Here is a 20,476-nt window from a genome sequence, read left to right on the forward strand (position 1 = left end):
ATCATAAATTTCCGCAAAGCAGCGCCTGATTCCATCGATCCAAATTACAGTAGCTACACAAGTCGCTTAATAGCATCTCCTATTATTATCCACTGAACCTACGGGTCCTTAAGGCGCAGTACGCCTGTAATACATGTCGTTACACTCATCACTTGCCTTTACGACCGCAGCGCTCACGTTACACCACAGACATATATTTTGACAGATAACGCAGCTGTATATATGATATGACTGAATATATAGTTCCAGTAGCATCCCGTGATAGAATAATTGTAACTTGAAGTGAATGTAGGTTTTAAAATAAACTATAAGTTTTCGGTTAATAACTCTGGAATGGGTAAACGATTAAGATATTATAAATAAGGCCATTGATATAGATATTTCAAAAAAGAGTTTTAAATACGATAATGGTCGGATGTATTAGTTTCAAAAGTTGCGTGAAAGAAGGCCAGTTTTGATTTAACTGAACCATAAATCTCGTCTAGAGCTTTTCGACGTATCTGTAGTTAAATTTGTAAAAATATAATTTGAACAATCAAGCCAATTTACAATGTACACTTGTTTTATGTTTTATTATTTTGCCTATTTAATCTAACCTAACCTTTAATACTCGTATTTATTAGACTTATATTGACCGGAATATACACCGGCATGATTTTTTTTCTTTTTGTTCCCTTTAAGCTCCCTATGCATTTGCATGCACCATAAATAATCACGGCATGTAAATATTCCAATATAAAATGTCTATTATTAAATATATCTTTGCAAAAACCGCAATGAGAAACGCGCAGTAAAATTACACAAACGTACGTTTTGCGGTGTAACATGGCAGAATGTGGTTGAAAAGGATTCTCTATCTTAAAGTAATGGAGTTTAAGGCATTTTTGGGATAATTTTATTTATAGAAATTGAATCTGGTGATGAGTTTACAGAAGTATGGTAAGTTGTAATAATGTTTATAGTTTAGGTAATTCCTTGGCATCGCTGCTTTTAGCTGTTGAAATTCATGGAACTATTATCATTATCATCATCATTTTAACCCGTGTGGTGGTGGGTTAAGAATTTCACCACCCCCTTTCTTCCTGTGGGTGTCGTAGAAGTCGACTGTGGGATATGGGTTAAATCGTGGTAGGCGAGAGGCTGGCAACCTGTCACTGCAATGACACAATTTGGATTTCTTTCAACGCCTTTTTGCCAAGAGTGGCACTGAAACTTAGTAGTTCATGTGCTCTGCCTACCTCTTTACAGGATACTGGGACATACAGGATACAGGCGTGATTATATGTATGTATGTATTGTATCATTTTAACTATAAAACTCCCGTGAGACGTATTGTATCATCATTTCAGCCGTTAATCGTCCACTGCTCTTCGTGTACGCCACTTATCCCGGTTGTGGGCTAGTCTCATCCAAAAGTATCCCGCAGTCTTTCGAATGTCGTCCATCCACCGAGCCAACGGATGCCAAGCGCAGCAGGCGCTTCTTACATCGAAAGTGGCCACCATTCTGTCAACATTTTGGTCCACCTGCCATCGTTCCTTGATAGCATGTCCCGCCCAATTCCGTTTGAGTTTCGATTTCACTTAAATATGCTTTAACTAAGGATTACGAACGGAACAGTACTCAAATGCTATTGCTGTATTATAAACCCTTATTACCTATAAGATAAAAAAGTACCAATGAATGAATGAATGTATTAATTCGGTTCATTATTGTTATTGAATTCATCATTGTTCTGTACTCATTTATGTAATCATTGTTCATCGAGTTGAATTGTATGAGTTACGGTAACTCGTCTTTCTTTATAGCTTAAAGTAAACTTAGATAGGTCACCGGCAATAACGTCGTATTTAAAAGGCTGCATCTCTTATGGCTTTAGAAATAAGATTGTGTTAGATAATTTTACGACCTTCTTCTTGTGCGATGTTTAAATGAAACAAAATCATAACTTACAATAAATAACATTTATTCATCAAACAAAATAACGTTTATAAATCTTAGTTTAGCCTCTAGGAACAGTCTGACTTACAATAAAAAACTTTTAATGACATTGTAAATAAAATGTCACTAAGCGTGTACAAGTGCCTGATCTAAATGGCAATGGAGGCACAAATATACGCTCAAACCAGTTACACAATTCGTTACACATGTACCTTGTCGGATTAACATAGTTTCGCTATTTTGCCAATTCCTCGATTTCACAGTTAAAACAACAGGGTATCGATTTTCGGGCGTATCCAATTGCTCGCAAAGCGTGGGAGAGGTATCTGATATACACCGGCATGATTTTTTTTCGTTTTGTTCCCTTTAAGCTCCCTATGCATTTGTATGCACCATAGATAATCACGGCATGTAAATATTCCAATATAAAATGTCTATTATTAAATATATCTTTGCAAAAACCGCAATGAGAAACGCGCAGTAAAATTACACAAACGTACGTTTTGCGGTGTAACATGGCAGAATGTGGTTGAAAAGGATTCTCTATCTTAAAGTAATGGAGTTTAAGGCGTTTGTGGGATAATTTTATTTATAGAAATTGAATCTGGTGATGAGTTTACAGAAGTATGGTAAGTTGACTAAGTTGTAATAATGTTTATAGTTTAGGTAATTCCTTGGCATCGCTGCTTTTAGCTGTTGAAATTCATGGAACTATTATCATTATCATCATCATTTTAACCCGTGTGGTGGTGGGTTAAGAATTTCACCACCCCCTTTCATCCCGTGGGTGTCGTAGAAGTCGACTGTGGGATATGGGTTAAATCGTGGTAGGCGAGAGGCTGGCAACCTGTCACTGCAATGACACAATTTGGATTTCTTTCAACGCCTTTTTGCCAAGAGTGGCACTGAAACTTAGTAGTTCATGTGCTCTGCCTACCTCTTTACAGGATACTGGGACATACAGGATACAGGCGTGATTATATGTATGTATGTATTGTATCATTTTAACTATAAAACTCCCGTGAGACGTATTGTATCATCATTTCAGCCGTTAATCGTCCACTGCTCTTCGTGTACGCCACTTATCCCGGTTGTGGGCTAGTCTCATCCAAAAGTATCCCGCAGTCTTTCGAATGTCGTCCATCCGCCGAGCCAACGGATGCCAAGCGCAGCAGGCGCTTCTTACATCGAAAGCGGCCACCATTCTGTCAACATTTTGGTCCACCTGCCATCGTTCCTTGATAGCATGTCCCGCCCAATTCCGTTTGAGTTTCGATTTCACTTAAATATGCTTTAACTAAGGATTACGAACGGAACAGTACTCAAATGTTATTGCTGTATTGTAAACCCTTATTACCTATAAGATAAATAATTTTTAAGAAAAAAAAACCGCCTTCCTTTGGGGTTCTGGTGATAAATACTTTCAAATGTTGGATTATGTTATCAATTCGTCTGTATATTTTTTAATGTTTGTTATTCGATATCTCCATCATTTCTGAACCAATTTTGAAATTTGGATGATTCTGAAGTACTTACAGAAGTACTTACACTCTTCATCAGCAGTTCCACTGCACCGAATGTCACTGTTCTGGACGTAATCGTAAGTGCATGCTGTGCACTATAAGTGTGCCGTTCAGATTTGAGGAGTTCCATTCTGACCATCATCAGGAGTTCCACTGCACCAAATGTCACTGTTCCGTACGTAAATGCATGCTGTTCCTTTAAAAACACAAAAATCACCATATGTATGGCTTTCAGATTAGAGGAGTTCCCTCGATTTCTCCAGGATCCCACCACCAGAACCGGGTTCTGAGAAAAATGGGACCAATCTGTATGCATATACATTCAATAAAATAAAAAAATTCAAAATCGGTCCAGTAACGACGGAGATATCGAGGAACAAACATTAAAAAAAATAAAAAAATAAAACATACAGACGAATTGAGAACCCCTTCCCTTGAGATTTGGAAGGCGGTTAAAAAAGTACCAATGAATGAATGAATGTAGTAATTCGGTTCATTATTGTTATTGAATTCATCATTGTTCTGTACTCATTTATGTAATCATTGTTCATCGAGTTGAATTGTATGAGTTACGGTAACTCGTCTTTCTTTATAGCTTAAAATAAACTTTGATAGGTAAAGTCACCGGCAATAACGTCGTATTTAAAAGGCTGCATCTCTTATGGCTTTAGAAATAAGATTGTGTTAGATATTTTTACGACCTTCTTCTTGTGCGATGTTTAAATGAAACAAAATCATAACTTACAATAAATAACATTTATTCATCAAACAAAATAACGTTTATAAATCTTAGTTTAGCCTCTAGGTACAGTCTGACTTACAATAAAAAACTTTTAATGACATCGTAAATAAAATGTCACTAAGCGTGTACAAGTGCCTGATCTAAATGGCAATGGAGGCACAAATATACGCTCAAACCAGTTACACAATTCGTTACACATGTACCTTGTCGGATTAACATAGTTTCGCTATTTTGCCAATTCCTCGATTTCACAGTTAAAACAACAGGGTATCGATTTTCGAAGCAAGGGCGTATCCAATTGCTCGCAAAGCGTGGGATAGGTAGCTGCTTAGAACCTGAGTAAGGAGCACTCTTAAGTTGTATCACACCTCGAGATCCCCTTACAATGGTTCACACTAGAACTATCCACTCACCTACGCTCGCGCATCAATAAGAATACGCCTGTACGTCCGAAACCAAACGAGATTATAGTCTTCACAGCACCACTTTAAAGCTATCAGTCTTTTAAAGTATAAACTACCCTTACGTTCACTCTTCCGCCTCTATGAGAGCGTAATCTAATGCATTGCCGTCCCCTTTAGACACTTCATTGTCTTTTACGTGTTTAGAAGTGTTTTTCAGCTCCTTCTTCCTGATTTTTCCAACGTGGTGCGTCTTATCGGCAAGTCGGAATTCCAATAGCGTGTCGTCTTTTTCTGTGGAAGCCACTTCCATTTCAGGAACCTTTTGCGACGTAGTATCGATTTTTTCCGATGAAGTCGCGATTTGTTCTGATGTGGTCTCCAGTTTTTCAGATGATGTTTCTACCTTTTCTGTAGTAGCATCAGTGGGAGTTTCTGTAGGTTTTTCAGAAGTGGGCGGAGGCGTTCTTACTTCGATGGGGACAATCCTTTCAGGTGGTGGAGGAGGTACTTCGTGTCTGGGCGCGGAAATGCTTAGGATTCCATTCTCCTTCAACACGGCCTTAACTTCTTCCTGTTTGGTTCCAGGGGGTAGATTGAAGCGTTGAACGAAGTGGTTAGCCAGGAATGCTGTATTGTCAGAAGTTACTCTATGTCTTCCTTCTACAATGATGTATTGGTTTTTAACTTTGATCCTGAGTTCGTTGGGCTTGAATCTCTTGACGTTCATGTTGATCTCGAAGCTGTTGGGGTCTGATGTTATCTGTGGTTCTTCGAGATTATCCTCGTCATCCATGGCGGCGGCAGCTTGGACGAGTTGACTCCATGGCCAGAGGTAGTGGAAGGCTAGGGAGTGTGAGAGTTGTTGGTCCAGCGCCGCGAATGGGTCTTGTTGTTTGTGGTGGTGTTTGCGCGCTTGCGCGGCTGCAACAAGCAGCAATGCTAGGGCAACGTATTTGTGCATCGTTCGCGTGTTCTCGTACAGCTTTCGTAATGTTATGCCGGTCGCGGCGTCCGGCGGGCCTTATATAGGCTTCGGCCGTGTGGGGAGAATGTTCCAGAACCGTTCATTGATAACTGCGCGCGCGCCAGCGGTCGCCAACTGCTGGCTCGATGCGTGAAAGCGGTTGACTCATATCATATGTTTATAAAGCTGGTTTTAAGTAAACACTTTACTTTATTGATGAGTAATTTTCTTTGTGAGTGAAGCAGAAAGGTAAATCGTATTGTATTCCAAGTATTCTAAGAATTTATTGAAATGGTATTATGATACTGAAACTACTTATTTGTGTCTCTATTTCGCTGTGTATGTACTGTGTAAGTAGATACCTCTACATGCTAGATGTACGATAAAATTACGCTTGCTTAATACATTTTTCTACACACATTTTGCTTCTATCGTTTTTGCTTAAGGCGATATATTTCCGTAGACGCTGCGCGCACTCGTTTTTTGAAGCCGTTAAAAACATAGCAAAACGCAAAGGAAAAATCTGAAAACGATATATGTTAAATTTCAGGATCTGGTGAGTATGTTATGGATTTGAACAACATGAATATTAAAACTTCGCTCGATAGAAAATGACTCCAAAGTTACCTCTTCTTTTAACAATAAATCGTTCCCATAGCTAGGATAAAAACTTTTTTGACTTGTTTTTTACTTCAATATATAGGTAATAAGATTATCTAGATGAATCTGATGAGTTTCTGCCGGTAGCGTCAACAAAATAATATAATATTTACCAAATACTACCAAATCCGCAAAGGAAAGATGGAATAATTATGAACCCAATTTTAAGACCTGTGACTAAACATGTTTTTGCAAAAAAAAAAAATTGAATTTTTTTTGAAACTCAAAACATTTTCGATGGCACTTATGGCCTCTTCAGTCGCGCGGTGGCGCTTTCAGAGGACGGGTCTGTGTCAGTTTGTTCCGCGTGGTTACGTTCCTTTAAAACAATGGGAAATAGAGCTTTGAGGCGGAAGAAAAAATCATTGCGTCTTAGGAAGAAAATAAATAAAGAAAATTCGAATCAAAGGCATGTGAAAAGGTAAGAAAATGTTAATTTATATTACTCATTATTATTTAATTTTCATATGACGTTATCAAATGACATTTACGGTATGTACACATCATAGATATAGAAACCCTTAGATGTCGCGTCTGTGACGTCATTATAGTACCACTTTTCCACTTCGAAAATATTATGACTGATGTCCGGTAGTGTTATACGTATAATTTTCATAAAAATTATTGAGTTGTTGGAATGTTATATTTTCTGTATCTATGTCAGACATGATGGCCAGCCTGACGGAAATTGTATTTGACAACTGACACTATTTATGTCCACAATAGTTAAAACGTTTCAGTATTTTAACTTCTCAATAAACTTCGATGAAAGTTCATAATCATAGTACATTGATAAAGCTGGACGTTTAATTTTATTTCTCATTATAATAATGGTCGATATGATTACGGTACTTTATATTTACAGATATTTTCCTAATTTGCAAGATCATGAGAATCCTTCAACAAGCTGTCTGACTCCCTTGACAACAGTTGATATGAACATACTTGAGAAATCAAGGTATGCATAGAGTACTTTATCTTGTGCTAGGTTGTATTTTATCTGGAGGTACGGTAGTGGCGGTAGTGCCCCGGCCAACACTAGTCAAGCGAAGGGAAAATCACTATTATCTACCTTTTCTTGAAACATTTTGTCATTCGTCGGTCTGGCTTGAACCAGATAAATATAATTGTCAGGATATGATATCAATGGCAACCTTATTAAATAGACAAAGTTTCAACTGCATAGTTTTGATACTTAAGAGTATTTAAGCTGCTATTAGTAGGTTCATTCATAAACAACAAAAATAAAATTCGAAACCTTGGCATGTAGACTATAGCTTATAAGATTATAAAAAAAACTACGTAGAAGTAAAACGCGCCGAGATGTTAATGTTTCCCTTCCTCCCTCCTCCCACTGGTTATGTCCCCGTTTTCAGTTTTCTTTTCAGCCGTTTTTAGATTGTGTGACGCACGAGGGCCACGAGATCGTGTGTGAGGTGAGTACCGAGCATATGCATTTCTGAAATAAAAAAATGTTCTTCCTTTTATAATCGTGCATGCTAATTGTTTTAAAATTGAACTTTAAGTTCCCCAAATTGTCATTAAAAAAAATACATACCTTTATTGTAAATTTCATCGACATCGCAATACTTTTTTTTAAATTTATGAAATTTATGAAATGTGTCCGAAAAAAGCTCCGACACCGCTGACCAAACACACTGTAACTACCTATAATATATATTAGTATTTACACAGACGATGAAAATTAAATAAAAAAATAAAGGCGGTGATGGCTTACCATCATCTCATCTGCCTCCTATTTCATACTGAACAAGTCCAGTTAAAATACGGCGATCGTTATACTGCGACCCGTTTGTGCTTTGCTACGCGCGAATGGGGTTGGCAACTGTCAAAATGGCGCCAGCGTCGCTGGTTCCCAAAACAAAGAGATATTTATATGAAAGAATAAGTGGTTTTGTCTGCTGATTAAAAATGACGCGATGCTGTGTTCTTAAATGTTCTGAAATTGGAGTTCACCACTTTCCTAAGGACGTGAAAATTCTAAAACTGTGGTTAAAGGCGATTAGGCGTCAGAAATTTGAGCCTAAGGAAACTTCGAGGTTATGTCGACTACATTTTAATGAAAATGATTATACAAATGTTAGCGAATATACAGGTAACGGCTTTTGAATTAGTCTATATTGCACAATATATCAGCATATCCTTTCATGTAGTATTTAAAGTTGAAGCTAACCGTGAATCTTTGTTTTTAGGAGTGAAACATCAGCGAAGGTATTTAAAGAAAACTGCAGTGCCTTCCATTTTTACATGGAATACAAAAAAACTTACAGAAGCAGCAAAAGCCAGAGAAGAACGTATAAGAGCACGTACTTCCCGCAAAGAGTTGTTTCCAGGCCCATCATCATCATCCAAAGAATGTGATATTTTACCACTAAGTGAGAGTACACAAATCTCTCATGAAGTGGAAATAACTATGAAAGAAAATGATGACTCTACTTTATCTGAAAGGAAACCTGAAGAAAAAGTGTGCAATACTAGCAGCACCCAAACTTCAAACATTTTGAGACTATTTTCGACAGAATTGCTTTATGTTGATAATGAGGCTGTAAATTTTTATACAGGACTGGAGAGCTATGCTAAGCTTTCTCTGGTTTTAAGCACGCTTTTGCCAATGGCAAATGAATTAGAATATAGATGGAGTCGTGTGATTGGGTTATCAGTTGAAGATCAATTTGTAATGCTGCTCATGAAATTGAGACGCAATAAACCAGATTTTGAGTTAAGCAGAATGTTTGGTGTAAGTAAAACTCAAGTCTCAAATATATTAGTTACATGGATCAATTTTGTAAGTGATTTATGGAATTTGATTGACATTTGGCCAAGCCGAGAACTTGTCAACTATTATATGCCCGAATGCTTTCGGAATCAATTTCATTCTACAAGAGTTATTATAGATGGTACAGAGATACCTATTCAAAAACCAAGCCAACCTGATTCACAAAAAGTAACATTTAGCTCATATAAACATAAGAACACTATAAAATTTCTAGTTGGGGCTTCACCTGGTGGTTTATTGACTTACTGTTCTGGTGCTTATGGTGGATCAGCTAGCGACCGACAAATTGTGGAACGGAGTAACCTGTTACAGCTTTGTGGTGAAGGGGACAGTATAATGGCAGATAGATGTTCAAGATTTATTTGCCCCTAAGGGAGTGGGCATCAATATACCTACCTTCTTAAAAGGAAAATCTCAGATCCCAGGTCTTCTATTAAAATTAGACCAAAAACTGGCTTCCAAACGAGTACATATTGAGAGGCTTATAGGTTTAACAAAAACTTATAAAATATTAACAACTGATCTGAATCAGTTTTATGTACCACTAGCTTCAAAGATTTTTTTTATTTGTTTGATGTTGTGCAATTTTAGAGAAGGCATAGTTCCAAAATAATATGTATGTTATTTATCTATTACAGTTGTATATTTGAATAAAAGAAATGTATTTTACAGCCAATTGTGTGTTAGACCATACAATTAAACCTAAGGTTTTGCATGTCATTGTAACATATGCCAGGTACAGCTACATTTTGTTTCTGTAATTTATGTGATTAGAGTAGATTAATAAAAGATGAGATTATAAATTATATTGTTTATTTAACTAACAAAGACATGACATGAAATCTTCCATGACACTTACTAAGACATGAGATTTATATACATATACATATAACATTGTAAGTCAAGAAAGTTACCTAAACCAAAACTTTGGTTGGTCTCACCCACTAAGTACTCCTTATTTATTCATTCATTTTATCATAGTCAAGGTACAAGTGTTTCTTTAGTATCTCTTTTTTGAAATGATTTGAAAAAAAGTCATCTAATTTTAAGAGCATTTCCTTTATAAAATGATTGTCCCGGCTTACATATATCACTCTCATGTCTTTGTAAGTGTAGACTATTAAATTGCAGTATGACCGCCCAGTACAATATAACTGTCCTTGTATCTGGTAATAGTATGGTGAACTTTTCTTGAGGGACAATATGTTGTTCACTTTAATCAGGTAAGGCACAGCTGTTTTGTTGACTTGTCTATATCTGCTAGCATATGGGCACTTAATTTCGATGATGGTGTCAGGTCCCAACAACCCATCAGGGGACGCAGCTAAATGGGTAAGGAACAAAAATTTTGACACATTAATGACACCATAGCTTATTCATTAAGTGTATGAGAGTTTCAATCATGCTACAAACATTAACCAATGAGAAGAACTTTAACTAGGTAATTGTTTTCTTTATATGGTTACTCTTTGGTTCTGTTGTGTTACAAAAAATGCAATGCAATGGAGAACATTATCTTTAGTTGGTTAATTTTTGTCACGTGGCAGAGACTTTCATACAAATTTTAATTTAGTGAGTTATTGTGTCATTAATGTGTCACACCCAAATATGGTCTTTCTTCGCTGATGAACAGGCCAGAAGGTTCAACATTCAAATCATTTTCTCTACAATATTTTTCTAGTGCAATTTTTTCATTCATTTTACCATGATTGGTGGCTCTGGATTGAAATTCTGTATCTTTTGTGCCAATTGTTCAGCATATTTTGCCTTTGTGCTAGGTTTTAGATGGCACACTGTATGGAAATTACTTGCTGTAATTCTAATTTTGTGTTGGTAATGCCATTCAGAGCTCAATACTTGATCTCTTGTAGAGATTTCAATATTTTTTATATCCTCTTTTGATATTTTTAATACTTTTAGATTGTTAAGTACAACATCTTCTGGGTTTGGTGTTGTGTACACATGGTCATTTACAATACCATAAGTATTTGCTGGCTCATAAAGTTGTTTCATAGGCATTGTGGAATTCTTGAAATTGAGAACCAGATTTCTTATCCTATGGTTATAATTTTGAAGATCCAACTTTTCAGTAGGATAAGGTTTAAATATAACTCGAACACCACTTCTTTTCTTAGGTAATTTCTCAGCTCTTACTGGAGTGCCCGAATATATTCCAGTGGATTTCAATTTGATCTGCACAACATACATTAACTTTTTCATAGTTTTACGGCAAGATCCCTTTATATATGTAGTGTCACCAACAACTGATGCTCGTGCTGTTACCAGATGCCGTGACTCATATAAATCAAGTGCTGCCTTAAATTTTTTTTCTGTGCAATTCAAATAGAACCTGATCTGCGACTTGTTCACAGGTGGCAGTATAGTGTTGCTATTTATATCTTTAAAAGAATCGTTTGGGGGCAGCGCCATGGGTGGTTCTTCTTCATCCACATATTCAAGTCTGCCAAAATTGAAGTTTTTGTCATAAAGGTTTAGCCTGCAAAAAAATTAAGCTGCGTTTATTTTTATAGTCTGAATATGTCTACCTATTTCTTAAAAGGACAATGACAGAGCATGTGATTTTTAAACAGTTAGAGATAACCTCAAACAATCTCTGTTAATTTCTATGTCAATCGAACTGCTTTGTCGTTTATTATGTTAAAATAAAATAATAATTGGTTCAATCTGACAAGGAATCTACTGAGATCACCGCAAATTACATGAAAATGTTACGATTACGAGTCGGAAATACGACTTGGTTCCTCTTACCTTTCTACGAGGTCTGCCTTTTTACCTCGTAAAGAAGCTCCGCGTCTTTTCAATTCCGCCTTCAGTTCAGTAACTTTCCACGTTGCGTACATGATTTATCACGATCACATCGAATTTGAATTCACGATGAAGCAAAAAATATATCGACACTAATGTCAACAACTTTGACAAGGGACCCAGCGATGCTGTCGCCATCTGTAAAAAGTTTTCACGGGCCGACCCCAGCCGCGCGGGCGGGGCTGCCCGGACGCCGCGCACCTCACCCCCTTGGATTGGTTAGTTTGACGGATCATCTCGCCTTAAAATCATAAGGTCAGCTATCAAACATTTTCCTATTAAGTAATATCACAAATTCTACAATAGGAGAAACTGATGTGATATTTGTTAAATAAATAAAATTACACAGGCATCAGCATCACAATAGTATTGTATATCGTCACTACTTTTAAAAAATCTCGTATCTCACGCTGCTCCTCAAAGTTAAAACGCAGTAAGTCTTAAGCATTCCATACATACTTACTACAATTTTCTTTTCATTGATAGACGAAGATACAAGTTTTTTTTAAAGTAGTGACGATATCTATAAATACGATTTTACGACTGTGTGGTGATAGTAATAGATAAACTAGTGTGATTTTTTTGCATAGGTTTTTTTAACATATGTCATTGTACAAAATGCACATGTATCAACGCATTTCAAAGTTATGTAAAGTCCATCATTAACAATACATATTGACAATACTGACATTTTATCTGTTAGAGACAGTAAACTCTGTTGGCAGCAATTTCGTCAGACCTGCCTAAATGTTATAATTTATTACAAATTTTACATTAAAAATATCATTTTCACCATTAGGGCTATCAAAATCGCTGCTATCTTGGTATGATTGTTGTTATTTGTGAACTTAAGTTATATTATGTACCTACAGTTTATTCTCGCATTAAGGCTTAAAACTTACATGAATATTATTATTTGTTATAATATGGAGCATGTTATGTCCCACTGCTGGGCAAAGGCCTTCCCCTCTTTTTCCAATCTTCCCGATCTCGGGCAGTTACGGCCCAATTATTAAGGAAGCAATCCAAGTCGGCCCGCCATCGCCGGCACGAACACTTATACTTATATTTCAAATTGTAATAAAATTTTAACTGTCGATTTAAAAGTCAAAATGACTATAAAAATACTTTCTATAATAAAATGACCCACGCTTGACCACTCCTGCGGCCAGCGTGTGGGTGTACCGTTAGCAGTAGGTCACACGACTTACGTTTTCCTTGTTTTGTTGACGGTACGCTTCAAAGGCTTCTTTTGAGATGGGATTCCCAATTCTAGAGAAAGTACTTGTTTCGGTTATTGATTACATTTTGATTGACATGTCTTTGTTGATTTAATTAGACTTTCTACGATTTTGGAGTATAAAGAGTTTATTTTGATTGGCCATTCAAAAGTTTGAAAAAAGTAGAGCGTTGACGTGCAGCTTGCAATTCTTCACTTTCATAAAAAGAAATACCAAGTATAAAACAAAATAACAGTACTAGGATAGGTACCTACATAATTATTGTATAGATCGAACTTTTATTCATGTGTACCTAAATTTGCTCAAAACTATAATTTAGAGGTATTTTGGAATGATTTGTAGCTTTCAACAGAATGACAGTAAGATTATTTAAACACTTTGCCCAGTATTGATAAATTTGGTACGTTTTGTCAGCAGGTTGTATGGAAATGGCATAAGATTTGAACATTTTAATTAATTTTCGCAACTTGTTCTGATTTTGAGCAAAGTTTTGTGCTTTGTGCAACTTAAGTGATATATTGGCAAATAAGAAACAGGTTTCATTTTGACGTTTTGATAAAATAAAACTCGTTTCTTGCCGGTAATTTAAAAAAACAAATATTCAAGCGAACCTATATAACGGTAATGACTATTAAAGGCATAATGCCCTCAATTACGAAATTATCTGATTTCATTTGAATTTCAACATTTTAAAATTTATTACTAATAAATTATTAGACTATTTTTGAGGCTAACATTGGATATACCGGAACTTGGCCCTAGCCATGCTGTAAGAAACGAATTTTTGTTCGCACCATTTGCTCGTTCGATCAAAGTGAGCGGTTCCCACAAATTCTAAAATTTACCTTTATCCACCAGGTCAGGTTAACGACACACAAATATTGCATTGTCACGCGATTTACATATTCATGCCAATTTTCGGTCAAATGGAAAATTATCTTCAACTTACAATTTCTACTTGTGAAAGCAGTGAATGGGCATAAATACTCGTCAAGAGAAGGTAGGTACCTACTTATTAAAAAAATAAAATAATGGAAAAGTCACAAATATACAATAATACTAATAACCTACAGTCGAATTTGTTTACATACTTCATCCTCCTTGCGTTATCCCAGCATTTGCCACGGCTCATGGGAGCCTGGGGTCCGCTTTGACAACTAATCCCAAGATTTGGCGTAGGCACTAGTTTTACGAAAGCAAGTGCCATCTGACCTTCCAACCCGAAGGGTAACTAGACCTTATTGGAATTAGTCCGGTTTTCCTCACGATGTTTTCCGTCACCGAAAAGCGACTGGCAAATATCAAATGACATTTCACACATAAGTTCCGAAAAACTCATTGATGCGATGATTTAAAAATATTTTATGTATATTTTTTGTCTAGAAAAAGGTCCTCAGAAATGGATCGAAACATGTCGAGCGTTATATCGACTTAACACGTGAGTAAACCGCTTAAAATATTTTTATTTAAATATCATAAAAGCGAGTTCAGACATATTTTTCTGGTGTGTAGGTTTATAGGAATTTAACTGAACGAAGAAATAGACCATTTAATAGTATTTTATGTAACAGGCGTTTAAAGGAGGTCAAAAAAGACGAGTGGCGTGGGTAACAATTTGAGGCGAAGCCGAAAATTGTCATTAAGACGCCAAGAGTATTTTTTGACTCAGTTAAACACCGTTGCATACAATACTTTTTCTACGACCATGCACTTAGTTTTTAATAGTTTTCTTGAACAACTTTCGTGAAATTCACACTGTTTCCTGTATTTTGACTTGTCGGCCTCCCTTCTGTTCCTGCACTCACCCTGTCGCTCGCACTCCCCCGCGCCGCCGCCAGCCCCCGGCGCCCCGCGCACCCACGCTATATCCATTAAAGGCTACCTAACAATGCTTTAAGAGCTATATCGTATGCGTGGGGGCGCCGGGCGGGGGCGGGCATCTTTTATGTAGGGTTTTAACGATCTATGCACGACACTAAATGACGAATAACAACACGGGAGTAGAAAAAAATATAAAAACATCGGTAATATCTATTATAAACAGTATTTCGGCCTAGTATTAATTATTTGGTACACGAGCGTAACAGTAGGAAATTTTTATTTCCGACATTCTTGTTATAAAACTAGTTTTCAAACCAATGAGCAATATCATATCATTTACTAACATACGTCAGGTTTTATTTAAATAACATAGTTTTCACTTACACGCTAGAGTCTTGGCTTAGTAATTACTATATGATTTAATTACCTATTTCAATTTTCAAAAACAAAAATATGGACTGTTCATAAGAATCTATACTAAAATACAATAAAGTTATTTGATCAAAGAGTGTAATATACATATACAACAATGTAAAGTAGGGATGGAAATGTAAATAGGCTTTTAATCTGATTTAATTTAAATTTTATTTATTGCTGACATTTCTGACATTTTTATACCTTTTTGTATCTTTTTGACATATTTATTTTTTATTCGATGTTTAAGTAGCCTGTTGTAATTAAAACAGAAAAAAAGACATTCATTTAAAATCGTTTTTAATTTATTTATTTTGTAATTGCGATTTATTTATTTTTATTGTACTTGTGATTGGACTTTATGTTGTCTTAAATTAACAAATTTATTATTATTTAGTACAGCGGGTCAAATCTCGACTGGGGGCCAATTGTAACTGATCCATTTTTTCCATTACCATTACACGCCTACCATATATAACCGGTGGACACTCTGTTTAATAATACAAAACATTGTAAAACATGGAAAAAAATGGACCAGTTACATATGTCCCCCAGTCGAGATTTGCCCTAAAAAGTACACTACTAAAATAGCTAATAATTATTGACACATTAAAGATCAATAACCTCTTAGTATAGTCATACAAATCAATACGTTGCGCGTCACCAATGAGTCACATAGACCAAGTCTATGTTATGTAACAATGAAAGTTTGTTTGTCAACATTTTTGTTATGAACGTACATAAGTGGTAGCCAGTCGTAACAGATTGTAGTTTAATATGCTTTTTAAAACATATTGACAACGGAACGTTAAAGACTAGATATCATATTTATCCGCATTACGGTATTTTTCACATAGCTTTGTTTTGACTTAATAGAGTAACCCAGTAACAAAGATGTGAGATTTTTTGGCGCTTTGGCCGTTATAACACATTCGATGCTAACTGTACATTTAGTCAAATACATACATACATACATATAATCACGCTTGTATCCCATAAAGGGCTACAGAGACTAAGCTTCAGTGCCACTCTTGCCAAAAATAAGTTGAAAGAAATCCAAATTGTGACATTGCAGTGACAGGTTGCCAGCCTCTCGCCTATGCCACAAATTAACCTATATCCCACAGTCGACTTCTACGGCACCCACGGGAAGAAAGGTTGTGGTGAAATTCTTAACCCGTCACCACACGGAGTCAAATACCTAATTGAATTTTTGACACATTTTGTACCCATCCACCAATTTTGTGCCCCGTCCTGTGACATAATAGTACATTACGATACAGGTGCGTAAAACAAGAAATTCCAAGCGAGTGCCGATAAATTAAAACACTACCGAAGGGAAAATTTTTCTACTTTGCGCACTAGTGCAGAAAGAAAACACCATGTGTACTGAAAACAATAGGTATAGCCTATCTCTAGTGTCTTTTATATTCATTATCACTATAACAATATACGAAATGACAAAGGAATAAATTGTCTGACTGTACTAATAAGCCTACAACTCCTACAAGTTGCATAATGAATAACTAGGTAGCCGTGGCTATAACGAGTTAACATTCCTATAGCGATAAGGTGGAAAATAATGCCTAGTAGCCTAGGTATTGTAAACAAGAACATATTTTTCACAAATATACGCAGTAATTTGCATTATCGGCCTAAATGTAATTTTATAAATGTTAAAAATTAGTTCTACATTCTACTAACAAATTGTGCACGCTTTAGGTTTGTAAAACGATGACGCCGTTTGTAAACAGCAGAATCTTACAATTTTCCTGCGACTTCAGAGGCAACAGGAGCTGAAATTTAAAAGTAGTGTGAATAATATAGACATTTAAGTACTCTAAATTCTCATAACTTTAATAAAAAAATAGTTAAAATGCTAGAACTGAAAGGAGTCTCTCGTTTGATCTAGGAATTTGTTTTAATTATACCCGATACCCGCGGTACTGACTAGATTTATAGAAAATTGTGCCACAAGTTCAAGTTAGGTCAAAATTACGAAAAAATCTTCAAAATCGAGGTGCCGCTCTCGATCGTTTTTTCTCCAAAACATATCTCTAAAAAAATAAATTTCCTAAATCTAGGAATCTTAATTAAAATAAAATTTATCTGTTTCAGACAATTTAGTTTTTTAGCTAATAATTGAGCATCGCCTTTCTTTGCGGCATAATCAATGAGACCGTGTTTGCAAATTTTTTCAAGATATAAAAACTTAAACCGACCCATTTAAAGGCGAACTTAAAGGGATAAGTTCCCCTTTGTACTAGTGATAAGCTCTTTTTCTTGTGTGTTGTATTATTTTCTGGTACAATAAAGTGTTTTACTACTACTACTATAACAAAAATATCAAACAATCTACATTGTCGTACACAGATATTAATAATAACATTCTGCGTTAAAAAACTTATTGCTCTGGCTTCCAAAACTAGGGAGGAAGTACCTACTTCAGAGCGTTTGTATGGACAATTTACCCCTCCCATTGTGTCTTATAAATAAAGTCCACTTTGTTCCATGGCCTCTGTGTCTAATTTAAAAAGATTGTATCAAACTCACTCACTTAAATCACACCAGACTATAATCCGGCCAATTCAAAACAACAATTACTAAAACATCATAAGTGCATTCAACTCAAGTTTGAACCCAACTCAATCATCAGCATACTAAGGTTGTCTTTCCATCGTAGTACATATAGTACGTACTACAATGTTCTGGAAGGTCGACCGCTTTCGAGTAATGCCGGCAAAATGTAAACAAACTCGTTGCAACAGGTGGGGGAGGGGAGAGTGGGGAGACTGGGGCTTATTGAACGTGGTTAGCTAATATTAGTTGGAAAATTGTATAGATTTATTTATTCGTAAGTTGAGGCTTGATATTGATTTTCTTCTGCAGAGAGGAAGTAAGAGAATACCTATTCTTATTCAGCCTGATAAACAGGTGTTGCTATGATAATTTCATTTCTTTTTTGCCAAGCTGTAATGAATGTTTATTAGTTTAAGTTTTTTAGGTTTGTAAAAAAAAAATAAAACAAAAGTAACAAACATAATATTTATCATAGGTACCACAGATATCTTGTGATAGGTACATTCAAACATTTACATGTAACATGTTTCCGTGCCATTCTTAGCAATAAACGGTTGAAAGGAACATAGTGATTTTGTAACAGGTTTCTAACCCATCGTCCACACTTGAACCCAAATCACACAAAGCATCAAAACCGTTACAATATGTGAAATTTGAATCGCGCTGCCTGTCATTGTGACATTGACATAAGATTTTATTTCACTGATTCATGGGAACGGTTTTGGAGATCAAATTTCTTAATTTGATAACCATGGGAGTGGATGGTGAAATTTATAGGTGGCAATAAATGTTATACATAGCGTTCCGTAAAGTTTTGATGGCTTCTTATATTTTACGGATTATTATGGGAAAAGGGACAGATTTGAGAAAAGGATATAAATTGTGAATGTGTTTAGTAAAACGTCGGTCACTTTGTCGGTTACCATTAAGGTGAAACTTACTTGTATCTTTATATGAATAAACTGACAAAGCGATCGATTTATAGCAATCGACAAAGTGGGACGTTTTCCCGTGCACACTCACAATTAATCAATATTCTGGTTATGCAGAATATGAGTCAATCCAAGATAAGTCAAGGGTGAACAGGCATATTCTGGGCGAGCTTATTGCATCGTAGAGGTCACGTCTTTGCCTTTGGATAGTCTGTGGCCAAGAGTAAGCCTATTAATAATTTAAAGATAGTTGGCAACTATTCTGACAGCTTCGCTCTGGTGCACTTTTTTATAAAACTAAGCCTATCTTCTACCTTAATTTAATTTCATTCTGTTACCAACTACTGGAAGCTGTCGTCGAGCGTCTCCAGTCGGCTACGCTACACATACATATATTACATATAAGGCGTGCAACAGTCAAGCTTTTTATTTTTGTAATTTAATTCATACAGTAAAAAAATTTCATGTGATATTATGATAGAATAAATAATATGTAGTTTATTTTGCATTGATGGCGTCACACTGCTTATTTTCATATAGATATGTGTAATTAATTGAGTTGATGTCCAAATGTCCCCGCTCTCCTCATATAATAGGCGGGAATTGAACGATTGCACAAATTACATGTTACCCGGTGTCTGCAGCCACAACATTCTAGAAACGAGACAGATCTCGATTAGCCAACTGCGCTGAGGTGGGTTATGGTTTTTATGGTGCTTCCACACTGGCTGTTATAAATCCATATTTCCATATTAATATTATAAATTAATATTATAAATGGGAAAGTGTGTGTGTCTGTTTGTTTGTCCGTCTTTCACGGCAAAATGGAGCGACGAATTGACGTGATTTTTTTAAGTGGAGATAGTTGAAGGAATGGAGAGTGACAAAGGCTACTTTTTGTCTCTTTCTAACGCGAGCGAAGCCGCGGGCAAAAACTAGTATAATATAACACGGTGTGACAGGGATAGCGTAATGTCAATGCCATCGCGCTGTCCCTGTTACCCTGATACTTCCTACAAAATCGAAGTTTGACAGCGGTTCAGGGTCGAATCGTGTTTTCCCTTTCTTACTACTGTTTTCCCTTTCTAAGAGTCGAGGACTATTTGACAGACAAACATGCATGGCCCGAACCAGAAACTACAAAAAACGAATAGCAATTAAAATAATTGTATTATGTATAGAGGACACAGTTCAGATAAGAAAGCACATCAAATATTTTATATTTTATGTTGTGTAGGTAAATTACATATTTAATGATATTGAGATTCATATTATCTTTTTCTTCTGTGACAATTTGATATGTTTTCTCTGAAGAAGAAACCGTATTATTAAGCAATAATATAATTTATTGAAATTAATTTCCATAGAGTACAGTCTGTTCTGTTATTCTTTGATGAATACTTTTGCATGTTAAATTGTATCTTGTTATTTAATGCATGTTAATTATAAGATGTAATTTTTTGAAAAGAAGTTGCCCGCCGAGTTTCTTGCCGATCCCATAGTGGATACCCCCCTCCCAACTGAGGGGGGACTGAAATCTTCTCGAGGCTGAGGCGTAGGGTTAGAGCCGGCGTAGCTTTATTTGACGTTCATATGCGCATTGTAATATGCCTACTTGAAAAATAAATATT

The 20,476-nt window shown here is 36.0% G+C and overlaps 3 protein-coding genes across 3 annotated transcripts; 1 reads left to right on the forward strand and 2 right to left on the reverse strand.

Annotated features, from left to right (window-relative positions):
• Positions 1–4,201: 4,201 nt before the first annotated feature.
• On the reverse strand, positions 4,202–5,616 carry LOC125225760 (alpha-crystallin B chain-like). The gene has a single exon (XM_048129604.1). It carries the CDS (start codon positions 5,569–5,571, stop codon positions 4,735–4,737), a length of 837 nt encoding a protein of 278 aa, XP_047985561.1. The 5' UTR covers positions 5,572–5,616; the 3' UTR covers positions 4,202–4,734.
• Positions 5,617–8,073: 2,457 nt separating this feature from the next.
• Positions 8,074–9,403, forward strand: LOC125225168. Its single transcript, XM_048128745.1, has 2 exons — positions 8,074–8,350; positions 8,448–9,403. The coding sequence occupies exons 1-2, from the start codon at positions 8,167–8,169 to the stop codon at positions 9,401–9,403; spliced, it is 1,140 nt and encodes a 379-aa protein (XP_047984702.1). The 5' UTR covers positions 8,074–8,166.
• On the reverse strand, positions 9,380–12,050 carry LOC125225785. Its single transcript, XM_048129637.1, has 2 exons — positions 11,801–12,050; positions 9,380–11,528 (listed from the first exon to the last, which is right to left on the reverse strand). Exons 1-2 carry the CDS (start codon positions 11,890–11,892, stop codon positions 10,727–10,729), a joined length of 894 nt encoding a protein of 297 aa, XP_047985594.1. The 5' UTR covers positions 11,893–12,050; the 3' UTR covers positions 9,380–10,726.
• Positions 12,051–20,476: the final 8,426 nt, after the last annotated feature.

Source organism: Leguminivora glycinivorella, chromosome 4 (genome assembly GCF_023078275.1).
Source record: "Leguminivora glycinivorella isolate SPB_JAAS2020 chromosome 4, LegGlyc_1.1, whole genome shotgun sequence".
In the NCBI taxonomy this organism is placed as follows: domain Eukaryota; kingdom Metazoa; phylum Arthropoda; class Insecta; order Lepidoptera; family Tortricidae; genus Leguminivora; species Leguminivora glycinivorella.